The sequence below is a fragment of the Salarias fasciatus genome, chromosome 18 (genome assembly GCF_902148845.1).
Source record: "Salarias fasciatus chromosome 18, fSalaFa1.1, whole genome shotgun sequence".
NCBI classification, from domain to species: domain Eukaryota; kingdom Metazoa; phylum Chordata; class Actinopteri; order Blenniiformes; family Blenniidae; genus Salarias; species Salarias fasciatus.
In genome coordinates, this window is record NC_043762.1 from 23,777,973 (window position 1) to 23,796,633 (window position 18,661).

Consider the following 18,661-nt stretch of genomic DNA (forward strand, 5'->3'; position numbering starts at 1 on the left):
TGAGCAGCTCTGACCTGACAGACAAGATGCTGAATGAGAAACATGAGAGACAAACTGAAAAACACTGATGGTTTGTGTATCTTAGATAGTTTCATCCATACTGGTCTAAAATGTTGTAAAATGTGTGAAATGTCTGTAAACAGGGAACCAAATTGAATTCCAAGGTCAGAAACAAATAAAATTTGCCAAATCATTAATGAATGATGTCGTGGATGAACTTTATATTCTATTTAAGTTTCCAATTTTGTCAATGATCAGTTTGTTATGATTCCCAAAATGATGTCTGGCATCTTTCTGGAGAATTTACAACTGATGAGAAATTCCAAATATCGTATTCAAGGAATTTGATTAAATGTTTATGTCTCACAGATGATGATGATTAAATTGAGAGTTGTAAAACACACAGGACAGTCCATTCATGAAAGAGCTGCAACTGTTTGAGGTGAGGCTGATAAGCTGCAGTTCCCCCTGTGTCCACTAGGCGTCAGTATGAAGCTGAACGCTGTTTGTGATCCTCCGGAAACAGTGAGAGAAGAAGCAGCTTTGGAGGCTGTTTGAAGCTGTGTTGTCGTGTGACTCGTTTCTCTCAGAGGAATGAGTGAGTTCAATGAGGAACAATGAGTTCAGTTCAGGCTTTGAGAGAGTTTATCAAGCAACGACTAACTGCTGCTGCTGGAGAAATGTGAACAAACTGTGGTTCAGTAAGAAGTGGAAACCTCCAGTCAAATCTCACAGAGCAGGTTAGTAAAAGAGTGAATGAAGACAAGCAGGCAGGCAGAACCGGCTTGGATCCGACCCAGACGAGGACGCTCCACTGTCATCAGGCCCCAGAGAGGACACCGGGGTGGAGGAGCCAGGAGCCGAGCAGCAGATCAACGATTTGTGGGGGTAGCGAGCGGCCCTGCGGAGCGGCAGCGAGCTTCGGAGACGGAGCCGGTGTATCGTGCTCCTGCTTGAGGAAGTGTGACGACTGGATACTGGAAGCGAAATCGAGGATGCTTGTCGGTAAGCGAACTAGCCGCCGCTAAGCTAACAACAGCTGATCGCTATCAAACAATCTGAGAAGCGTCTGTCCGAATGAGCCCGAAAACACCTACGGAAGTAAACACTGCGGTCAAGCTCGCCGGCGCTCTGACAAACACAGTCAAGTGAGCCGACACGTTGTTTAGCGGTGCGCACATATTCTACGGATTACGGTAAAAGCGAAGCCGAGCATTGGGGAGAGAGGATTGCAAATCAAACGTCAAGTGCCACGGATCACAACTCGCCTTTCTCATAATTAATAGAAGACACATGAATACCGTTCATCAAAAACCAAAATGAACAACAAAGTAAATTAAATCGAGCTTGTGCTAATGCTGATTTTCGGTCAATACTTTAGATAACCTGGGAGCTATTGAGAAAAAAACTTTTTTTCATAAAAACTTTAATGTAAAGTATTAGTAATATTAACAGAGCAAACAAAGAGTTGTGTCTGAAAGAAACACTACAGTAATGTGATTTACAAGTGATTTGGATTCAATTGGTCAAATAACCTGGGAGCTATTGAAAAAAAAAACTTTTTCATAAAAATATTAATAAAAAGAATTAGGAACATTGCCGGACCAAACAGGTGTGTCTGAATCAGACACTGTAACTATATGGTTCACAAGTGATTTCAGATCAATAGGTCAAATAATATGGGAGATATTGAGCAAAAATGTTGCATTTTTCATAAAAATATTAATGAAAATTATTGAAAATGTTAAAAGCTGAAACAAAGAGGTGCGTGTGAACCACACCGTGCATTAATGTGATTCACAAGTGATGCGAGGTCAATGGGTCAAATAACCAGGCAGCTATTGAGCTAAAATACTGTATTTTTGATAGCTTTCAACATTTTCTATAATTTTTATCAATATTTTTTATGAAAAATACAGTATTTTAGCTCAATAGCTCTCAGATTATTTGACGTATTGATCTGAAATCACTTGTGAACCGTATAATTACATTGTCTTATTCAAACACTTTTTTAGCTTTGAACAATTTCAATAATGTCAATAGCTCCCAGGTTATCTGACCTATTGACTCCAAATCACTTGTGAATCACATTACTACAATGTCTCTTTCAGACACACCTCTTTGTTTGCTCTGGCAATGTTCCTAGTAATTTTTATTAATAGTTTTATGACAAAAAGAGTTTTTTTCTCAATAGCTCCCACATCTTTTGACCTATTGACTCCAAATCACTTGTGAATCACATTACTGTAGTGTTAATTATTATGTAATATTCTTCATGTTTATCTAGTATTCATTATATTATGTTATTTAGTATTCATATTATGTATGTCTCTGTTTAGGTACAGTGTGTGTATAAACAGGTGTATTATGTGGGGAAAAAACCAAGTATTATTCTGCCTGCATGCTTCTTTTGTTTTACCGGGACTCACTTGGCAGCAGTGTAAGACAGTGGTGGCTGGTGCAGTTTTCTCCAGGCAGGGCAATAACTCCAAAATGGGCATATTCCACAAACAGGGTTTCTGTCGATTTGAACAAAATTAAAACTTTTTTTTAATTTAAAATTAAATTCGAGGTAGATGCAAAGTTAGAAGGAAAATTGTAGCCACAGAATTTCTTTCAAACAAACCTAGTTTATGGCCACAGAACAACCCTAAACAACCAAGAACAAAAAGCAAGCAAACATGTACTAAGAATTAAATCATTGTATTTACATAAATTACAAGTGCAAAAAGAAACAATACTTTTGTATTACTACTTTTTGTTAGGGATGTGCACGGCTAATCGTTTAGCCGCCTACTCATTTATTAAACGCTTAGTATTTTACTAGTCGGTTAAACGCTGCATGGCCCGTCCTTCACATGTCCGCGTGGGTGTGTGTTGCGCGTTGGTCACCGCGCTGCACCGCTCCACAACTCTCCCCCGTCCAACACCGCATGCAGGCACCTTGTCTTCTCCCCCTCCGCCCGACACCGTGCCTGCGCTGCTCCGCTCACATTTTTAATTAAATATGGGTATTAAATTGCAGGTTTTCTTGCTTATAGACAAGTCTAGTCGGCGGGGAAATTAGTCGAAATTCCCATCCCTACTTCTTGTGCATGAATGTTGCCCTTCTGTCCTCGAGAGGAGCAAATTTCTCAATGATGAACTATTTACCGTATTGGCCCGAATATAAGACGACTCTGAATATAAGACGACCCCTATTTTTCCAAATATCATTTTGTGAAAATAAAAATATGTTGAAGACAATAAGGTTACTCATAAGAGAACTTTTTATTGTACAATTATTTAAACTCAAAAACTCACAACAGAGATAATATTTCAGGTGATTTAAGATAAAAAAAAAAATATTACCGCAGTATTAAAGCGACACTAAGGAACTTTTCAACTTTAATAAAACATTTTAATATCTTTTGTGATGATACATCGACTTACAACTAGTTGAATGACCCCTCTGTCACGGGCTGAGGGCGTCAGCATTGCTTCACTTGGACTAAGCAGCTGTGAGGAGGGTGGTAGGAACCCTGCACGCTAAAAAACTCCAAATGTGCGGACTGCTTTACGGCATGCGTCACATCATGATATAACATTGTTTAGCCACCTTTAGATTCATTACCTCGTCGTTATCCATCCTTCACACAGCCGCTGGAAACAAATGTAGGCGAGTTCAGTCCGACAGCACGCCACTGGGAGCAGCATTTTACCACGCCACGCGCTAGTCCTCATGGGAACTATAGTATTCCTTCAGGCAAAACACTACCGCTTTTGTCCACTGGCGCCGCCAAAAGCAACGAAAATTGAAAGTTCCTTAGTGTTGCTTTAAATAAAAATATATTCTCTTTCTCAAAATAAGCAACAATAAGCTATAACTGGACAATTCCCATGGAAATTGTGGCTTTGTGCCTGCAACCTGCTGCCGAGTCTGTGTGTGTGTCTGTGTGTGTTTGTATTGACCTTATTCAGGAAGTACTGCTTTGCGGAGCCATTATGTGTTGCAACTTCCGGTTTGCTGTCTCTGCGCTGTGTTGACAGCAAGTTTGCCTGCTTTGTTGCTCACTTTTATTAAGTCTCAGCATGACCAGCCTCATCTGCTCCGTCCATGGATGCCACAACAACTTTAAGAAGATGAAGCTTTCACTTTCTCAATCCCACGACGTTTGTAATTAATTAGAAGGAAGTATCGTCTATATTGTCAGATCTGCTGCTCATAAATATACCATGTTTGCGGAAGGTACTGCTTCTCAACGACACCTCATCACTGAACCTCTCCTCCACACAAAACCGTGCGTTATTAGCAGGGTTAACTGCAGCTAAAAAAAATGTTGGCCTTACGCTGGAAGCCTCCTTACACACTCACACGCACCCAATGGCTGCAAAAATTCCTGAGCATAATTTACATGGAGTTGTCAGTGGTAAGGATGCACGGGGCTGGCCACAAAACAATCTGTACATGGACCTCTGCGGCTGCAGCCGTAAAAGGTTTACTGGCTTGAGGAATACGTACGTTTATATATATATATGCAAACTGTGACCCTGTCTCTTATTATTTTCTAATTGAACAACTGTTTAAACACCTTTGTTTAGTTCAGTAAGTAATTTATTATTATTGTGTTTGAATGTATACCGGCGTACTTATGCGAATGCATATGTGTGTGTGTGTGTGTATATATATATATATATATATATATATAGTCTAAGTACGTGTGCAGCGGGTATGTATGCATAAATGCATATCTCTGCCATTTTCTCTTTTTTTCTCTACTTCAACTTACTAAGCGCTAACGAGACCAAGATATGGTGTGCTGTACTAGTATATTTTCTTTGAGCATGCAATACAGAAGATCATGGGAGGGAGAAGGCCTGGGCGATATACCAAAAATTTATCGTTACCGAAGTTTACTATGATAATCGACGTCATTTAACCCATGTTGGTAAATTCGATATTTAAAAAAAAAAAAAAAAAAAGTCCACTTTGGCTGTGTAGGTGGGCTGTGTTCATGTCCCTTTAAGACGCTGCGCTACGCGACTCCACCAACTACTGTTTGAAATCACAAATCACAGCAACCAGCAGAAGAAGCTGTCAGCAGAGCAGACAGATGCTGTTCAACCCTCTGAACATCCGAACCAGCAGACATGATCTCTGGACACATAGCATAGCAACATGCTAATTTAGCCGCTACAGGCTAACAGCCCGCAGGGCTGCAGATTAATGCTGGTCCGACCGCCCCGGACAGTAAAACTCCTAGTTTGCTTGATTGGCTAATTTTTCCTGCAGAAGCTCCTCATGCTCTTTTATTGAACAGGCCATATCTTCTGGTGTTGTGTTTGTTTACATCACGCTGCATGTGCAGCCCTGTGTCTATGCTTCATGTCTTCTTCTCCATTTGGGAGTTTCTGTGTCAGAGTAACAGCGCCATCTGAAGGCCTGGCAGGTGAACTACATCGTTTTGAGTCCTTGTTATGTTGCATGGATGTAAATATTTCCTGAAGCGATGCTGTGTGGACAGCAAACTAAGGAGGAGATTGTAAACAAAAAAGTTGGGCTCATTTGTAGCTCAGGGACAGGTACACATCCAGTTGTGTTCCATTCTCAGCTGCTCATAACACCACATCACACTGGAAACATCTGGAACCATGTAACAATCATTTCCCAGAGTCTTCCAGTCATCGGATTTTCCCTAAAGCCCACAGAGAAGACATTTACATTAACAGCAGAGCTCTGTCGGATTTGGACGTCTGTTGCTGTGAAAGTTAGGATACATAGATATGTTTTGTACCCTAATCTTGATAAATCTAATCGAATTTCAAGAAAATTGACCCCATATAATGAGAAATAAAATAATAGTGTTTGTACCACCTGAGCCCACAGTAAACTGTCAGAAGTTTAATCCAGTAACATGGTAAATGGACTACACTTGTATAGCGCTTTTTACCCTGCTTGACAGAGACCAAAGCGCTTCACACTGCAATATCACATTAACCCATTCACACCATACTGGGTGGTGGTAAGCTACTATTGTAGCCACAGCTGCCCTGGGGTAGACTGACGGAAGCGAGGCTGCCAATCTGTGCCATCGGCCCCTCCGACCACCACCAACCATTCACTCTCACACGACATTCACACTTAGGCAAGGTGGGTGAAGTGTCTTGCCCAAGGACACGACGACAGTTTTACGCCTGCGGGAGCGGGGATTGAGTACAATATAAAGCTGTGATTAAATGCCCCCCCACCCCCCCAAATAGTTATCGTCATCGAGGTGAACTGCTCAATATTTTCGTGATATTGATTTGAGGCCATATCGCCCACACTGCAAAAAATGATAACCTAAATACAAGATATCAACACTAAATTAAAGAAAAATACTCTTAAAACTAATGAAATTATCTGTCCATGCAGTAAGTGAATTTTACTTAAAATGAGATCTTGATATAAGAATATTGAACCAAGAAATAAGTCTCTGTATCTTAAATATATCTTAAATCAAGTGAGATGAGACATTTTGACTGAAAAGAAGACTTTTGAACTTGGTAAGATTATGAATTTTTGCTGTTTTTGCAGTGCAGCTCTAACATATTTGTATATATTATAGATCCTGGTATATTTCTGGTTTGTTGTTTATCAAGTTAGATATTTTGCAGGAGTGTGGTTTGGTTTGGTAATGCTTGACTTTCAGAAGGCTTTTGGCATGGGGGATCATTGTATTCTGTTGAACAACCTCAAGGCCCTTGGTATGGATGCAAGTTCTGTGGAATGGTTTCAATCTTACCTCAGTGAAAGACTACAGGCTGTTGATGTGAGTGGTCAGTTGTCATCTCATAGGACAATAACATATGGAGTACCACAGGGTTCCATTCTTGGGCTTTGCTGTTTCTGATTTATGTCAGTGATATGTCTGGAGCAGTGAAATGTAAATTGTCACTACGCTGATGACTCGACATTACTGTTTTTTTTTTGTTGTTTTTTTTTAAGGACCACAGTGGAAACAAGCCCCTGACTTTCCTGTGTTATCCTTGGCAATTAGTTTGAATTTATTATTCTGTATTCATGTTGCGTTAATTTATTATTGCCAAATCAATCAATCAATCAAGTTCGTTGTAAATAAAGTTTGAACATATATTCCACACCTGATGGCAATGATTATTCTCAGATCAAGAAGTTAAAGGCCAGGGTTCTGCCTTTATTTCACTTTTACGCCATCACATTAAAAAGTGTCAGAAATGTTGCTACACCCTACAAAGTACATTAAAAGTTGAATGAACCATCTTCTTAATTTTCTTTATTTTTTAAGGGCAAAAAACTTCAAATTGGAAGCTAATGATGGTTAGCTGCCATTGCAGACTGCCATTTACCTGTGATCCGATTAGCTGACGAATGGCAAAAATAATTGACTTGTTGATTATCAAAATCATCATTTATGGAATTCCTGTTCTTATTATCTTGTACTTCTTGTCCCTCCAGATCTCCCACAGAACCACAACTGTAGAGAGGAGCAGCTCTTTAAACGGGAACCAAGCTGCTGTCGAGAGCAGGGAGAACCAGAACCTCCACAGATCAAAGAGGAACCAGCAGAACCAGAACCTCCACAGATCAAAGAGGAACCAGAAGAACCAGAACCTCCACAGGTCAAAGAGGAACCAGAAGAACCAGAACCTCCACAGATCAAAGAGGAACTAGAACCTCCAGAGATTGAGGAAAACAATGAACTGGGTATCAACCAGGATGCAGAGCAGCTTCCACTGAAGTTTGAAAGTATTGAGGAACAAAATTACCTGAGTGAACTAGAAGTTCCGGACCCTAATCAGTTCCTCTTTTTTGACTCTGAAGTCCACGATGTCAAGAAACATATTGGCTCAGAATCAACGATAAATAAAAAGCTTAAAAAAAACCCCAGCGTATTTCATAGTGAGCATGTGGGAAACTTTCCTGTGTCAGAGAAGCAGGCTGAATGTGGAAAGCTTCTCTGTCAGGAAACATCTGCTGACACTGTCCTTAAAAAACGTAAAAAATGTCACAACTTAGAAACTATCACTGATAAGAAGAAAGTTTGTGAAACCTTTTGTGAAAGTTTCAACCAAAAGAATGATTTGTTGGTCCACAAGAAAACTCACACAGGTGAGAAGCCTTATTCCTGTGAAACATGTGGGAAAAATTTCAGGAAGCAAAACTATTTGTTGGTCCACTTGAGAACTCACACAGGTGAGAGGCCGTATTCTTGTGAAACATGTGGGAAAAATTTCAGTCAACAGGGTCATTTATTGACCCACAAGAAAACTCACACAGGTGAGAAGCCACATTCTTGTGAAGCATGTGGGAAACGTTTCAGTCGTTGGAGTAATTTTTTGGACCACATGAGAATTCACACAGGTGAGAAGCCGTATTCTTGTGAAACATGTGGGAAAAATTTCAGTCAACGGAGTCATTTATTGACCCACAAGAAAACTCACACAGGTGAGAAGCCACATTCTTGCGAAACATGTGGAAAATGTTTCAGTTACCGGACTCATAAGTCGCGCCACATGAGAACTCACACAGGTGAGAAGCCATTTTCTTGTGAAATGTGTGGAAAGTGTTTCAGTCGTCAAAGCAATAAGTTGGTCCACATGAGAACTCACACAGGTGAGAAGCCATTTTTTTGTGAAACATGTGGAAAGTGTTTCAGGCATGAGAGTTATAAGTTGGTCCATGTGAGAATTCACACTGGTGAGAAGCCATATTCTTGTGAGATGTGTGGAAAAAGTTTCAGTCACCCCTCTGGTTTTAGACAACACAAGAAAACTCACACAGGTGAGAAGCCGCATTCCTGTGAAACATGTGGGAGATGTTTCAGTAGTCGGACTGATTTATTGATCCACATGAGAATTCACACAGGTGAGAAGCCGTATTCTTGTGAAACGTGGCAAAAGTTTCAGTAACCCCTCTACTTTTAGACTACACATTAGAACTCATACAGGTGAGAAGCCATATTCTTGTGAAACGTGTGGGAAATGTTTCACCAGACAGAGTAATAAGTCGATCCACATGAGAACTCACACTGGTTCACACTGTTCTTGTGAGACGTGGGAAAAGTTTCAGTGACCAGTGTTGTCATTTCAGAAAAGAGCCTCAAATTTGGTTACATTGCTTCATTTAATCTGTCCAGTCTTTCCTATGGGCATAACCTTAGATCAAATGAGTGTCGTCCCTCCGCCTGACTCCAATGAAAAACATGGCCGATATTTAAAATTGCTGTATTTTAAAATAGTTTGTGGCTTTGGCTTCATTTTGATGACTTTTCCTTCCATTTGGTTTATGTACATGATCCGTAGTTTCTTCATTTTGACATTTTTTCTTTCAGCTCGATCAACAACACTGTGGCAGTGCTGTGATTTTAGTTGATTTTGCGTCATGGGCTGAAACCCATTTTACAGTCGATACAGAGCAGATCTGGAGTTCCACAGGTTTGCCATTCCCACCAGATGAGAATGTGTTGCGGAGTGCAAGGGGGGATTGGGGACTGGCATCCAGTCATCTGTAGCATGATGATTCCGTCATCTTCCGTCCAAGCCTTTGTGTGTCGACTGCTGTATCCAGAAGAGACTCGCTGTCAGATCATTTTTCACTCAAGTTTCAGGCGCATCAAACTTCAGGATGAGTTTGGATCAATACAGAAAGCGGTACTGAAACTCAACATTACCAGTTTTCGGTGCTTTGGTGTGTGTTTATGTAGTAATAAATGTTCATTTATTGCTGGCAGCAGAGGAGTCGCTAACAGATGCTGTGCTAGCATGCTAACTGTGTTGAATGCAGAAGTTGTAGCTGTAGATCTGAAGCTGTTTAAAATGCTGCACTCCTCAGCCTTGAGAAAAATCTTGTTCTTAACCAGGAGCTTCCTCAGATTAGAAGTATTCCTGCTGCAGGGACCATAATCTGTATCACATTTTGAAAAGTGGAGCCATGATTTGGATCGCGTCCTATCAGCCATGCTGCTGTGTTTACTGAAGACTCAGCAACTAATGTCGTTACGTTCATGTCCAAATTCAGTCAGTACTGATAAAAATACCGAATTCGGTCCCCATCCCTTGTCAAGCCGCAAGTACAGTGCATCCAGTGGAAAACCTTCAGCTTGTTAATCCATTTAATTTTCAATCTTTTGTTTTTCTGTCAGTGTTTTTCTGAGATATTGTTTGATCAAAATCACAAGAAGTTGCTATTCTCATGAAATTCTGAAACATTTTATTGTGAAGAAATCAGACCTTTTTCTTAACTCGTGTGTTATATTGTGAATGAAATTAAAATGAATTTTTAGAGAAATTCAAACATTTCATATTGTTTTATTCACATTTTGAGCATTGTCATGACCTCTTTGGAACTGTAAATAAATCACTAAATATATTTTTCATCAGTGTAAGTTCTTTATTTTTAAATGGACATTGATGTTTCTAGTAATTTCACCTCTCAGAGTCTAATCAGGAACTCCTCCAACCACAGCAATGGAACAGACAGAGTACCTGTTGTGGAAAAACCATAGGAAGAACATGGAAACTAAAGAATAAAAATTTCATCAGTGGAAGATTGGTGGTGTGAGGTGACAGTTGTAACCAGTGAACCATCGTGCCAGACCTTGTAACATCTCTTATCTTGTATTAGTGAGCAGAGTGTTTGAAGAGCAGCTGGAACCACAGTGACTCTGATCAAACAGGAATTAGCAGAATCCAGCTGATATGAAGCTGTGTGCTGAATCCCACTTCCCTCCTCTTTGAAGAGGAGTCCCATATCTGTGTTCAGCTTTTTGTTCAGCCTCTTCTACACTTTGGATCACTGTGTCTCAGAGCACAGTAGTAGAGAGCTGTGTCTGCCAGGGTTAGCTTTGGAATGCTCAGTGTAGTTGATGAGTCTGATGTTTGGGATTCATACGATCGGGAATGTGTTTAACCCCACGAGCTGATATGGCTCCTTCATAGAGTATGAACTGAGGAGCCTGAAGTTCTAAATGATGTCTGTACCAGTAAAGTTCCACACCACCACTATCTGTCTGATAGCGACATGAGAGTGTGACAGATTGTCCTTCTCTTCCACTGACTTCTTGTCGGTCAGGAGAGATTGTGTCTGCAGCTGTTAGTCCTGGAAAAAGTGGAGAGAACGAAGACTTTAGATGAACATTGTCCATGAGGCTGAGGAGAAGACAGTGGAAAATGTCCCCTGAACACTGTTACTCTGTGGACACAAACAGCTGGACTGCAGCTGAGATTCCAACCAGTTTGTTCACAACTTGATGTCAAAGAACAAATCCAGTGAGATGAAACAATGATTGTTGGTCAGTGAGACATTTTATGAAGACAGCAGGTTGAATGAGACGTTCTTAAACTCACCTCTAATGAGAGACAGACGCACAAAGAGGGAAAGCAACATGACTTTGGAGGGATTCAAAGAAGACACACAGCAGATCAACAATGTTCTTCCACTGCAGTAGAATGAGGATGAGCTGAAGTTCAGTGGGCGGGGCCAAATATGTCTTGATATTATCTTTGTTCACTTCAAGTCGACCAGCGAGATTCAGTTTAGCTTCTACATCAGGTGTGTGTGTGTGTGTGTGTGTGTGTGTACTTAAGGACTCTGAAGTCTGTTCACCAGTCTAACAGTTACTGACCAAGTCAAAGTTTTAATGATCACTACACGACAGTGTTTTACCGTAAATGACTTATAATGGGAGAATCTCCTCAGTGAGGAGCTGTCAGGTTTTTGTAGAGAGGTTGTGTGTTTCCTGTCACTGTGGGCCTCACAGCACAGTAGTACACAGCAGAGTCAGACACTGCAGCAGAGGAGATGATCAGATGGATTTGTTTTTGTGTCACATAACCTTCAGTCCTGGAACTGGATTAATTCCCACTGATCCTGATGCTGAGTGAGAGATAAAAAACTGTGGACATTTTCCTGGATATTGTCGATACCTGTGAGAGCCACTGCAGTGACTGTTTGGAACAGTGGACCCCCCCCCCCCCCCCCCCCCCCCCCCACAATATTTTGTTTGACACCCTCATATTTTGTTTTTTCAGTTTCTGCATTCTTCCATGGTTAATTGTGAAATTGTGATTTTAATGCACCTTGGGATAGCACCACAAAGAAACTCGTTGTCAGGGTTACTGAGTGGGTTGAAGTGAACAGGCACTTTTGGGGGCAGCTAAGGCACCAACAGGGGTCCTTGGAATGCTGCTCAGTGTAGCTGGAGCTGGTGTAGGAATGGTGATGCTCAGAAGAGTTCATGTACTCTGTTACTGTTACACCCTGGCTCAGCGGGTGCAGCATAAAGGAAGACGAGCCAACTAAAACTTTAACAATTTATTACAGGTTTAGGGGTTAAAAGCAAACAAGAAGTAAATCAATGATAAGTGAGGTGGAGAGCAGCTGCTGCCATGCTGCCAGCCAGGTGGAGAGAGAGAGAGAGGGCCTGGCCAAGGTGGCGCTTTTATAGACCTCAGGTTCAGGGCAGGCTGCAAAACCTGGAACTGGAATGGCACACTTAATGCAGTTCACCATAACAGTTACAGCTAAACAACACATTTCGAGCCCCCCTGCATGCCTGGACAATTTTGAATATGTCTGCACGGGTGTGCAACAAACCAGAAGAAAAATCTCCAGATGAACGTTTTTTGGTACTCATAGAACAGAGAAACATTGCTTCCTGATAAACTGAGCTCCTTATGCTTGATTGGTTTGAGGTGTTCACAGATGATGTCTGCAGGGAAATAAAGACTCCTGATATTTGTTAGTTTTCTTAATGCTGAAACATCAGTAAATAAATGATGAGATGTTAATCGAGCTGTCAGTGAATAGAAGAGGAAGAGATGATTTGTGAATGTTCTGCCCTCACTATGCGTAAGCCACTTTGCAGAGCTAGGCAGACAGTTAACATCAGAAGGTTGGGAAAAAAGGACCAGGAGAAGACTGAATTTCATTTGAAATCATTTGAAATCTTGTGTTTTTGATTCTCTTTTCATTTCCTTCTTTTAATATTTCTTTTTTGTAGAACTGCAGTGACATGAAATACACACAGAATATACTTACACTGTGTACTGAATAACATTTTCTACTTTAAATAGTTGACCCTTTTTAACAATGCTTTTTAAACATATGAATTGACACAAACATGAACTTAGCTACTGAACATTCACAAAATTATGACGAGATGGGATGAGAAGTGCTAAAAATAAACTATATTATTTGCTTAGAAGAGTAACTTTCAATGTCTTTATGAATCACATGAAATGACATGGATATGAAGTGACAATACTCTCGAAATGATAATGCAGAAGCCACACTCAAAGTGCACATGTACATCATGTAAGAGAACAGAACTAATTCAGTATTAGCTCACAGCAATAAGCTAACTTCACAATCAGTTTACTGCACATCATGCTAAAGGCTAACAGAATAAGCTATATAGCTAGAGCTAACTAGCAAAGAGTTCGGCATTTCTACCACAGAAAGTAACATACATCTGCAACAGGCACCATCAACACGCAGCAACAAAACAATGAATCGTTACTTACAGACGTATAATCGCTCAGACTTGTCATAGAAACGGAGAACTGCACATAGCTCTGATGCACACCGCTGCACTGAAGGGGAGCTACTGCTGGAGACAACAATATCAATGTTTTAACCTTGTTATATAGTTATGTACTCACCAAAAACACCCCCAAAGGGTTTTTCTTCCTTCGTGCCTGCGTGTTTGAGCTTTCCTCGTTGTTGTGCTGCTCAGAGAGGCAGCCCCTACCTCACCCGTGAAAACGCTCCGTTTCCCATGTTCACGTCACACTGTGAAGATGGCTCCCCTGAGCCCCCCTCCCGCAGGCCCTCGGCAATCAGCGTTGCTGCTTTTTGTAACTCCGATTACGGAGATAAACTTTAACCATCGTCTGAAAGCAACAGTCAAGCAAGAGCAAGAGTCTGAAGGGTCTGAAGGGTCTGCACTTGGTGAGATTCTAACAGGAAAAGACGTTTTCGCGTGTCTTTGCATGTAGAGAAGCTAGAGCTAAAGAGCTAAAGCTAGCTAGCGTATTTGTTTTGAAGCGCTGATTGGTTGAAGTAGCTGTCAGTCAAAGTCCACGGGGGGGAGAGGCGGGATTTTCAGTGAAACAGCGTTTTCTCTTCCGGGTTTCAGAATTAGCCCCAGAAAATCTTTCATTTCACACAAAATTACTTTAACTTAGCGCCAAAAATAAACTATTACCATGTTGATGCCATTTGATGCAGTTGATGCCGTTTGGACTAGCTAAAAAAGCATGATACAGCCCCTTTAAAAAGTTTTACTTTCATTAAAAGTGGTCCAATGTTTTCTGAATGTGGAGTTGATGGAAAAAATGTTCAGTGAAGCTTTTGTTGGTTCAAAACATCCCAGAAAAGAAAAGTCCAGGCTGGAATGATACAACATGGTGGAGGTATCATCATGCTATGAGGCTGCTTTTCCGTCTCTCCTACTGGAAACACAGACTGCGCCTAAAGAATGCAACCTGATCTCACAGAAGTGCGTGAAATGAGCACGAATTGTTAGTACCAGAGGGTCCCAGATTGCGTGCTCCTGTCACGCAAAGTGCTGAAATTGCATGTGCTCACCACGCAAACAGTCTCCACTAAAAGTCAATTAGAATCTGTGGCGTGGTGGAGACACGTATTCTCAGCTTCAACGACGTCGCTCCGTGGGTGTCGTTTCAGAGATCCCAGAAGTGCAAATGTAGACTAATCGATATTCTGAAGAAAGATGTGATTATTATCCAAAACAATGTAGCCATCCAAGGCAGACTGTGTAGCAATGGTATGAGCTTCTGCTGAGTCAAAAAGCACCGTGAAATATCAACTCTATTTTAAGAAAACACATTTTATTGTCAATGTAACATCACGAAGAAGGACTACAATACCCATAATCCTCATGTTTAACAGCGACGTGTCTGATTGGTCCAGGTTGCTATTACCAGCAAATTAAAAAAGAACAAAAAAACAAATTGAGCTTTTATCTTATTCCCTTGGTCCTTTTTTGTTTTCAACATTGAATTTTCACTTTGTAGTTCAATGAGTGAAATGTTCTTTTTTTAAAATCTGAAAAACACTGGCGTTTCCCATTGCCTAGGTAACACTGTTGGCGTATCCGCATAGGGTGGTGACAGAAAGAGAGCGAAACATTTATTTCCCGGTCATCATATGTTCTGAATTACACATATGATGTTTGTGGAATTAAATGATAATTTGTTGTGTTGAGAGTTTGACGGTTTGTTGCTCCGATTGTTTCCCTCCACTCGCTCGTGCTCGGTGCAGGACCGTCGGAGCATGACGTCACATATGCCACTTGGAATTAGTTTGGCTTTTCCCATAACCTTTTACAAAGCGATCGGCGAAACAAACTTCAAATTCTCAAAGCGAAAACGGATCATTTAATCCCACAAACATCATGTGTATCCAGGATTATAATTACCGGGTTTTTTTATTCGAGAGGACCCATGGGCTCCAGCAGAAGGCTTCGCCACTCGCTGTTTTCACCCCGATTCAGACGAGGGCTGTTGTGGAGCTAATAATACCCTCCTGACGTATTTCTAACATACCTGTTTTTTTAGGGGATTTTTTTTTTTTTTTTTCAGAGCGGCTCCAATGTGATCTGCCACCAGAGAAGACAGCTGGAGCTTCTCCGATGCTGCACTGTGCGTCTTGATCTCCACAGAAACTATATATATATATACACACACACACACACACACATATATATGTATATATATGTATATATTGTTGTGGAATTTTTGGTGAATCAGAGCCAAAGATGACGAGTCAAGGTGTTGACGCTGCACAAGGAGGATTTATTGAGGATTGCAGAGGAAGCACACACAAATCAGCTGATTGAGAGCAAGGCTGTTGCTCCGGAGAGAATCCAACCCGACTCTGGCATGACTTCCGGCCATGCCAGGTCATATAGCTAGATCTCACGAGACTAGCAGACGCTGTTTCCAAGTGACTTCAGACAAAACAGAGCGGCCTTCACACTGTGTTCCTGAGAACTTTGAAAACAAAGCATTATTCCATATCATATATATATATATGTAAGTATATGTATATACATTCTCCTTGCACCTACATATATTGTCACGCTTACACACACATATATTCTCCTTTCACATAGATACATTCACCTAAATAATGTGTACGAAGAAAATATATGTGTATGTAAGAGAAGAATATATGTGTGTGCGAGTGAGTATAGTGGAAAAGGAAGTGTGGAAAACAAAGTGAGTATAGTGGAAAAGGAAGTGCGCTGTGATTGGCTGAAAAGCTCAAGCAGGCGGGTCTTGTTCAGATCAGTCAACATTGAAGGTGCAGCTGCTACAAGCCACTGGGGTGTTGGGAAATATTTTGTCATCCCCAGAAATGGCCAGATCCTCATCCTCATGGCTTGAGCAGCAGGTGACAGGTTCATCTGCTCCAGACTGGACTCACAGCAGGGTGGAAAGTGAGAAACTCTTCATACCTGCCAATGTCCAAATGGCTTCAGCAGGACAAGCAGCTAACGCTAACACTACACAGCGCCCAACTGGAGGATTAGGGCAATGTTTTTCAACCCCTGTGCCATCATGTAAAGAGTGAATGATGCTTTCCATACGGATATGACGCCTTAAGACACAGTAAATAAACATACATTATGGAAAAAAACTCAGCTAGCTTAATGCTAACGTCAATGGAAAATAGAATGGCCATGCTAATAGCATAGCAGTCACAGAACTTACTGGAACAAATTAAACTGAAAATTTCACTTGATTAATGCAAATAACAAACCAATTATTTCAAAAATAACTGGAATATGTATTCCTCAATCAGAAGATTACGGACAATAATAAAAATACTAACATAACACACAACAAGTAGCTATGGAAGCTCAAGAGGCTCAAAACGCAAATCAAAAATTCATCGAGATTACAGATTCTCATCACTGTTCATAAGGAGAATATATGTGTGTGTAAGAGTGACAATATATTAGTGTGCAAGGAGACTATATGTTTGTGTAAGCACGAGAATATATGTATGTGCAAGGAAAATATATGTGTAAGCATGAGAATATGTGTATGTGCAAGGAGAATATGTGTGTGTAAGTATGAGAATATGTGTATGTGCAAGGAGAATATATGTGTGTGAGAGGGCCAGAATAAATTATGTCTTGTACGGCCCCTCATAGCTTCGTTGTCCTTCTTAAAGTTTTATTGCTGCATGTGTTCAAGAGAAGTGATTTCTTGTTTTTTTTTAATGTTAGTAATGATGCTATAATTTGTATCTAGCTTGCTGGTAAGTGAATTCGGTCGATGCAGGCAAGAAAACGTCGACTCCAATGTAGTTTTATGTGCCGGACACCTACGGTGCGTTTCCACCAGCGGCCGGCCGGGAACTCCCGTTGTCGCCACGAGCCGGAGCCCGGGGTGGGCGAAGCCGGAAGCGGCCAGCCTGCCGCGGCGGGGCTGTCGGTGGAGGTCCCGCCCAAGCAGGCTACCAGCCACGCTGAACTGCATGTCCGTGAAGAGGAGCGGTCCTCAGTCACACTCACTTTGATATGTCGCTTTACTCACTATTGAACACATTTCAATCCAGAATGTAACCACCTACATCACCAGTATGTATTTTGCTCATACAGAAAGTGGATTATTTTTTTTTCTTTCCTTTTATATCGGAAAAGATATGATCACGATGTTTCCACAGTGTTACTGTTCAGCAGTGTGGGTGCACACATCTTTAAAGGTACCTTTAGTGTGGGCAGGATAATAACAGTAAAACTGGCTATTATCTGAGTGTCTGGATAAAAGAAGCAATAGTATATGCATGCTTAATTTTGAGGGGTGCTTGGCCAGGTGACTCATTGAGATCTTTCAGTTTTAAGGGGACATATTATGCTATTTTTCAATCATGTCATATATGTGCTTAACACTTTTTTTTTTTTTTTTTTTTTTTTTTTTTTACAGGCAGGGAGACAATTTTGTTGTCTCTGCAATCATATGAAGTGGACCTGTGAGTTTTGTGTATTTTCCACAGCTAACCAGCGCAGTATAATTAGGCATTATAAGGTGAAACACGGACATAGCAGGGCTTGTCCCTTTCCTTGCATCTACAGTAACTGTGTTTGCTCCTTTAAGACACAAGTTGCTCTCAAGAATCATTTACTCAAGCACGAAACAGTGACTGGTTAACATCAAGATGCTGTCGGGTGTGCCAAGATCAGATCATGACTTTCAGGACAGGGTGACTGAAAATGTCATGTTGCCAAATTCCCATGTATGTTGATGCAACATGTACTTGAACACCTCTTCTATAATGAAGCAGCAATGATTTGTAGTATCCGTACACCATTATTGTGTAAAAAGACAATGAACGCAGGTACCCAAATCCGCATTTTTTAAGGGGACGGACACTACAACATGCACACGCATCCTATTGAGACCAACTGCTGGGTGTTCATCATGGTGCTGATGGTGTCTTTCTTACATGTTTGTGACCCAAAGTAATCTTTTCGTGTTACAGAACGCCAAAATGCAAGAAACTTGCAAAATATCAACTGATTTTATGAGTAATTTCACAAAGTTTAAAAATTTCATTTTCAATAGACTATATCTGCCCCCATTGTTCGTCAGAGTGAAATCTCACTGCTCTCATTTAGTTGAATAT

At 40.9% G+C, this 18,661-nt stretch overlaps 1 protein-coding gene across 2 annotated transcripts; it reads left to right on the forward strand.

Annotated features, from left to right (window-relative positions):
• The first annotated feature begins 543 nt into the window (after positions 1-543).
• Positions 544-9,039, forward strand: LOC115404980 (zinc finger protein OZF-like). Of its 2 annotated transcripts, XM_030114365.1 has the most exons (3): positions 544-1,005; positions 7,457-8,278; positions 8,363-9,039. In XM_030114365.1, exons 1-3 carry the CDS (start codon positions 996-998, stop codon positions 8,908-8,910), a joined length of 1,380 nt encoding a protein of 459 aa, XP_029970225.1. In that variant the 5' UTR covers positions 544-995; the 3' UTR covers positions 8,911-9,039. The 2 variants fall into 2 exon arrangements, with proteins under 2 accessions (XP_029970225.1, XP_029970224.1); XM_030114364.1 differs by having other exon boundaries at positions 7,457-9,039.
• The last annotated feature ends 9,622 nt before the right edge of the window (positions 9,040-18,661 follow it).